This window comes from Octodon degus, unplaced genomic scaffold (assembly GCF_000260255.1).
Source record: "Octodon degus isolate 3935 unplaced genomic scaffold, OctDeg1.0 scaffold00058, whole genome shotgun sequence".
NCBI lineage: Eukaryota > Metazoa > Chordata > Mammalia > Rodentia > Octodontidae > Octodon > Octodon degus.
In genome coordinates, this window is record NW_004524634.1 from 5,075,612 (window position 1) to 5,083,189 (window position 7,578).

The 7,578-nt window shown below is 44.9% G+C and overlaps 1 protein-coding gene across 1 annotated transcript in view; it reads left to right on the forward strand.

The window, feature by feature from the left end:
* The window catches only part of LOC101567226 (probable N-acetyltransferase CML1), a 77,520-nt gene extending 72,723 nt beyond the window's left edge, over nt 1–4,797 (forward strand). Inside the window, exon 2 of the mRNA XM_004634167.2 lies at nt 4,082–4,797. Within this exon, the coding sequence (XP_004634224.1) occupies nt 4,114–4,797 (684 nt within the window). The 5' untranslated portion in view covers nt 4,082–4,113. The remainder of the gene's footprint in view (nt 1–4,081) is intronic.
* The last annotated feature ends 2,781 nt before the right edge of the window (nt 4,798–7,578 follow it).

Here is a 7,578-nt window from a genome sequence, read left to right on the forward strand (position 1 = left end):
CAGTGTATTATTTGTTGAAACTGTACTTCCGATTTGATTTGAAACTGTCTCATTGCTATCTGTTTATCAATAAAACTTTGAAAAAAAATCCCCTGTTCCACCAAAAAAAAAGAAAGAAAACTTTGTCATGTATATACCATTTAGTAACAATTAATTAGGTAAAAAAATTATGTATTAAGTAGAGATGATTGGTCAAAAGTTATGCCAAGTGAAAATTAAAGTATGTCACAAAATGTCATCAGGATTGTCCTGCTACAATATTGTATATGGTCTTGATTTCTAAATTTCTGTGTAAAAATATGCAGTTGTTGTCTTTTAATGTCCTATAGGGATTTAAATATTAGAATACTCATGATTGTTAGAAAATAACAGTTCCGTTTTATGTCCAAGGCAGTTGATATTCAGATAGATAGCAATGTTAAGCTCATTGCCTCTGTTACAGGATAACGCCATTAAGCTTCTCTTTTGGATGTTTAACAAGTAAAGTTTGGAGACACACATTTAGAGGATAGGCTAAACGGATAGCCAATATTTTGGCCCTAGCCCTTCAAGGTCATTGAGGACTCAGGACATAAAAGAACCTCTGTTGTGATGTCCTGTAACTCAGTTACATCCCAAATTTTCTGATCAAGAAGATTATGGAGCCACACAGAAAAGTGATTGATGATGTATAGTGTGCCTAAGGAGGGTCACCTAAAGAGAAAAAAAAGTCTCTCAGGCTTTTACAGAAAGCAAATTAAGCAATGGCCGTGACTCATTCAGATAGCTGACACTGACAGAAAATCTAAGAGGTGCTGTACATAGTTAATCTCTGAGGAAATTAACTGACCTTGTCAGATAGCAAAAGTTAAATTTGTATTTATACACATCTTGCTTTAACTTTGTCTTGACCATCCAGCAGAAAACAACAACTTCTGACAGTTACCAGATATATTAATAACTCACTAATACTATGGCCTATTGGACTATATAGGGTTACATTGCTGAATTCAAGTACCTAAAATCTTTGGGCTGGCATCAAGTACGGAAAGGTCTTCTAAAGAAGTCTCCAGACACAGCCTCTCTAACTGCAAATGAACACCTATCTTTGACACAACAAAACAGAAAAGGGGGAAAAGTTGGGAGCCGTGGAAGCTGTAAAGTTGGTCAAATGTGTGTAGGTGGGACTAAGTCTCAGTGCCTAAAGCAAACAAGATACCTTAGTTCTGAGAGAAGCATCCTGACGAGTTAATATTGGCTATTAGTCATTAGGCAATGTGTGTCACATGTTACTAACTTTGAAAAGGTATACATAAACATCCATATTGTTGCTCTGGAGGGTTGTCTCACCAACCAGGCAGACAAGTCACCACCTAAGCCAGCTATTGTCTTCTTGTCTATCTTTTCCTCATTCCTGCCACCATTTCTTCCCAGGTAGAATGGATCATACTGAGACCCATGGATCCTGACAGCAAATCCCCATGCTTCCCAACCAAGACTTGGCCAGTGTCCTCGTAAGTGCTATTCACACAGTCCTAGCTGTCCTCTTTGACCCCTTCATCCTGTTCATTCTCTTTTTAATTATTCTAACTCCTGCATTTTCTGACCCCAAAGGTACCTCCTAGTGGCACAGATTTCACCATCTTCCCTCTCTCACAGTGGACAAGCCACTCCTGTCTCTCATAGGTCCTTGCTAATATAGATGAGTTTTGTCAGTATTGAGCAAAGCTCCACCTTTAGTGAGCCAATTGGTGAGAAAGTTGGTGGGCAAACATACCCTTGCAACAATCTCCTTCACTTGTGTCTGACTACATTGTTACGGGTTCTGCCATGAGAACTGGAATACATTGCATATCAGTTCACAGTGGGCACTCCTGACCAGGTATTCTCCCCACTGCACACGTGTCTGGGGACCAATGTCTTTCTAGGATCACCATGTCCCTCTGGGTTACATCTTTCTACTCCAGACTGCTCTGATTCATGCTCCGGGTGTGGAGTGAAGAGCAGACATATATACTTAACACCATGTTTATTTAGCTCCCTGCTAAAAGTATGTAATGACTTTTCTGCCTTCTGTAATAAGGTCCACAAAATATAGCCTGCACAAGGACCCCCAGGTTCCCTCACCTACTGCTTCCAAGAGCAATTTGGTTAGCCACACTTTCCCCAAACTGTATGGTTCATCTGTGTTTGGGCACTTATTCCACAGCCTGATCACATCTGACTGTCCACTGAGTTCTGCCTTGCCATACCTGCCTTTCCTAGGTCTTAGCACAGCTTGGCAGGCATCCACCCGCATCTGCACACTGAAAATCTCATGAAGAGCTCCTCTGCTGCATCTCTGCCACATTCCAAGTGTCCACTGTTCCTTGTCACACAGCAATATGGAGTAGTCCTCTAGACAAAGTTAAATTTTTCTGTTCTACTTCTTCAGGGAGCCTCAAGAAGAGAAAGGCAACACCTTCACTGTTCTGCAAAAACTATCACACATACGTAGGACAGAGCACATTTGTGAAAGGGGAGTAATCCCTCCGTAGAAGCATCTTCCATGGAGAGGGAACAATGCTTCTGCTTTGCTTGCCTGTCTTAGTGAGGTATGTGCTCAGCTACGATATGTAAGAAGTCTGAGAGCAGGGCCAGCAAGATTGCTCAGCAGTCTAAAGTGCCTGCTTAGACAAGCTTAGGTGGGCCCAGGGGACTGAAGTTCCATCCCCAGCACTACATGACATGCCAGTCTCGCCCTCAGGATGGGCTGAGCCAGGCTCCCCCCACCAAAAAAAAAAGTGAGAGCAGTGACTTTGAGCCTCCACCATGGCCATGGAATCTGCCCGCTGTCCTACCACCTGTGAGCTGGGTATCAGCTCTGCACAAAGCACACACATAGTACCACAGGGACATCCCCACGGCTACTGAGGACCTGAACAGAGGAGAGGAAGCATGTGGCTGCTGTTTGTGGGTGGCTGAGTCTAGATCACAAGATGCTGCCCAAAGAAGTGCAGCTGTGAAAGACTGACTTTGCTACTGAGGTAGGAGAGCTGGACGCTGGACGCTGGACACTGCCCCAAGATAACAGAGCCCTGGGTGAGAGGGAGTTTCAGAGCTAAGTGTGTCCCACGATAGGTGCTGAGGCTTGCAGGAGATAAGATGAGGATTCAGAGCTCTCATGAGGGTGAAGACACCTGAGCTGTTCAGATCCTGTGTCCTTCTACCAAAGGGATCAAAAGTTCAGTCACAAAGAAGAAATCTGCCTATTTTGGCACTTTCCAGTTCCCATACTTCCTGTTGATAAAAACACTTTCCTGAGCCCACCAATGAGCTGCTTCCCAGAAGTAGGGCAGGCCCTACAGTCTCTCCTGAGAGTCCACTTGAAGCTGAAGGCTGCAGCCACTCTGCACATTCTTGGATCTGTCATATCTGGTAAGGGGACATGGGTGAAAATTCAGGCACCTCACTGTGGACCTAAAGACCCAAAGTGTCTTGGGGAATCTGAAAATTGGGACATTTTGGTACTTGAACTTTTTACCTTGCCAGCATTCTACATATGTATAATAGAGAAAATGAGATTTTGCTCAGTCTTCTGCTAGAGAATACAGGATTACTGCTATAGAGATCTTAGGAAGGGACCAAAGAGCAACAGACACCGGGCCTGGCTGCCACACACCACATGCCATCTGAATGCACCAAGAGCCTCAGAAAATCAGAAATAAGACAATGCATTTGTAATGGAGGGGTGTTTATAGATGTGTGCTTCATATAAGTTATTCTATTAAAGCCTCAAAAATTCTACAAAGCAGGGTATTTTTCTTTCCTGTTCTGCATAGGAACATATGCAGGCTCAGGTAGATTAAATGACACATCAAAGGTGACACAGCTAAAAATAGGAGGAAAAATGGGAGGAACGATGTTCCAGTGCTATGTTTCTGCCCTTCAGTTTCTAGTAGTGGTGGGCTGTTTACTTTGGTGTGACAGCAGAAGGACACATGCTGGCCAAGGTAGCCATGGTGCCTGGGCAGGTGCCTACGTTCCTGGGGTACTCACACGGCTTTCTCTTTCTTTGGTAGGGCTGCAGGGAAATCCTACAGGCAGATTTGCCTGTCTCAAGGACTGTGAAATTTTAGACGCAGAAGTAGCACCATGGCTCCTTATCACATCTGCACATACCAGGAGAGTGACCGAAAAACAGTCGTGCACTTGTATGGCAGTAGTTTGACTGAGCATACCCCTACCACCTTCAAATACCTACTGAAGCAGCCTGGAATGCTACTGCTGGAGCTTGGGATGCCCCTGTCCTTACTTTTGGTCTCTGGCTCCTGGCTGTTCACTATCATGGCCAGCCTCACTTTGCTCATCTTCTTGTGGTTCCTTATCAGATTCATGTGGCAGCAATTTCTGGTCATCGCTTTGCGCACTGACCTGGCCGACATCACCAAAACCTACCTGAGTGTATCTGACTCCTGTTTCTGGGTTGCCAAGTCTGGGGGGCAGGTGGTGGGCATTGTGGGTACTCTGCCCGTGAAGAATCTCCCACCAGGGAAGAAGCAGTTGCAGCTGTTTCACCTCGCAGTGGACATGGAGCACCGAGGCATGGGGATGGCAAAAGCCTTGGTCAGGACTGTCCTCCAGTTTGCCCGGCACCAGGGCTGTAGTGAGGTTTTGGTTGAGACAACACTGATACAGTATCATGCCCAGGCCCTCTACCAGGGCATGGGTTTTCAGAAGACAGGCCATTATTTTGCGAACATGTTCTGGAAGCTAGCAGGTATTCCTATGATTAAGTTCATGCACCACCTCCCATCTGCTCAGGATGGGAGCCTCTGATCTGTTTGCCTTGTATTTTGAAAAACATGATTGATTGAATCTTTTGGAGCCTTGAATAAACCATGACATTTGAGTTACAAATCATGTTTCATTGCTTGTACCCATCCGTGTCCAGCATGTTTGATGGTGGCATTCAGGCAGTGGGAGCGCTTCTCCACTGTCTTTGTGGATTGCCCCACTTCATTTTTCTAGCGGCATGATCATGCTACTTTACAAACAACAGTATCACAATTACAGGTGCACATTTTCACAGAAGTTAGGATCCAGCACTTTCTGTTGAGTTTGGCATGGATGTTGTTAGTCTCAGCATATCTGTGCAAATGTCCTGATTTGGCTTCTATTTGGGGACCTGGTCGTATCCTGTTCCAGCAGTCTGAGATAGAGTTCAAGGTCCCTGAAGAGCTCCAGACAATAGTAAAATGTAGAAAGGTATGAAGGTTTTGGAAATTCCTTCAGGAATCACATGTGGAAGTACCCTTTCTGAAGGAGAGAAATTGAGCCACATCTATCATGGAGGAGGTGTAGTCCCAGAGCTAGAGGGTAGGACTCAGTCCTTTAAGAAGACCTGGGCAGTGATATGCTGTATGTTCTCTACTCTAGTGCACTAATGGTGAACCTTGTATACACTAAGTGCCCGAACTGCAATCCAAAACCCATGTACTTATTGCAAAGTTAAACACTGGATTTAAACCTGAATAGTTAATTTCTGGTTTAAAAAAAAAAAAAAAAACTTTGGCAATGCTGGGCTCCTGGAGTGGCTTGGCTCCCACTCTGACAGGTGTACGCATGCCCCTGTGCATGTGTGCATCATAGGCTTTTCACTTAGTGCACATAAAGAGCAGAAGGGCAGGAGGACTTACCATAGAGGATGTTTTCAGAAGGAGATCTGGATACTGAGAAGACCTTGCTGTGTAGTTGGGGGAGGGGTTGTTCCTGTGTGTACAGCAAGAGTGAATCTTAAGAAAGTGAATGTTCTGTCACTATGAGGACCCAGACTGACCCAGCTTTGTCCCCATGGGCTCCAGTACTACCTGCCTTGTTCTGACCATGTCATCCTGGAAGCTTCAGTCCAAGGGAGGGTGGGCATATGGGCCTGTGATGATTTTTGCAGGATTGGTCCTATTACCAGTCACTTTATCTGATCTCTAGGGAGCCAATGGAGTTCTGGAATCTCTCACTGGGTCTCCCAGTCCCAGCCTGACCTGCAGAATGCCTGAGTCCAAGCACTTCTTGGCCAACTTCTTGTAACTGAAAGCAATGTGATGGATACTCTCCTAGTTTGACATGTATCTTCTTCTCTACTGAAGGGTCAGTTGGAGCACACTCCACAATCATGCACCTGGTCCTGACACAGCTAATTACAACCTTTGCCCCTTTGTCATATTCACGGCATGATTTCAAATGCAATTGATTTGTTGACTGGAGCCAGGCCCCTCTCCCCACTCCAAGCTGGTCAGCTTGACCCTGGCCTTACCTTGATGGACTCACAATTTTGTCAGCCAAACCTGCCCTCTCCTTCAGTGCTGCCTCCCTGTGCTTCTCTGCACTCAGTCATTCATGCATCTATCCCATGCCCCTAACATGCCCCTTCACATCAGGGGTTTGCTATCTCCTGGGCTGTCTTGCTATTCTCTCCATTAATGGTGGGGCCTCAGGACAGGCTGTTGAGGTAGAAGAAGGCCGTAGAGCTTCCTCCATTTGTTGCTACTACCAGTTGCCCAGCGAGGCCATTTCTCCAGGAGCTGTTCCCATGGAACACAAGGCTGGGGTGGGTTGTGAAGAAGATCAGGCTGGTTGCTTTGCTTTGGAAGGATCTTTCAGTAGCAGAGAAATGCTTTTATTAATCTCTCACACACATATGGTTGGGCCTTGCTGGGATCAGGACCCAGAAAGGCTGAGTGACCAGAGTAGGGCCAGGATGCAAACTCAGGACCTAAGTTGAATGGGGCTCCCTGAACTTTGGGTAAGGTTTCCCCCACTAGTGCAGGCTTCCACCAGAGACTGGGCCTCTGCTTCTGCAGCCTGGCCTCCCTCACTCTGTGCTCTGCCACCTGATCTGTTTCCCTCAGTCCTATTGTTGGTCTTCAAGTACTTGGTTCCTGTTAATTTTACTATTAACTTGAAGAAAATCCCAGCAGAATGGTTTAGGACAGTTCTGGGTGTATCTGGATGATTGGCTTACCGGACACAGAACACCCACCTGGTTTACTAACCAATGGGCTTATAGTGTGGATGGAAGAAAAAGGAAAGAAAAGGAAGCTTACTTTTGCTTCTTTTTTTTTTTTTTTCGAGCAGTTCAAGTGACTTTAAGGTTCGTCTTTACCTCTTTTCTTCAAGAATGTATACGTATCTAGCACATTAAATATTTTGTAACCCATAACATAAAATAATCAGTGTCATTTGTATGTAAAGCCACAGCCTATAGTTTTAAGATATTTTAAAGTCTTCCCACGAAGCATTCAAAATCCAGGGAGTTTTCAAAGAATAAAGAAAAAAAGTAGTCAAAGGAACAGCTGAGAGACCAGTGGGGCTTGAGGGGCATATGTATATTTGGATTTTAAGATGTAGCGAGAACGAAATGATCAAGAGACCAAATTGAAAAACGATGTTTGACACTTTTTTTCCTTCCCTTGCTCTGACTGCAGGGGGATATCTAATTGCTTCTGTTTCCTCCAATAATAATCCCATAAATAACAAAAAGGCCTCGTGTGCCTCTGTTCCCTCAGTATCAGATAACTATCTTGACTGTTTATGCAGTCAGTGCATTAATTTTAGGGCAGG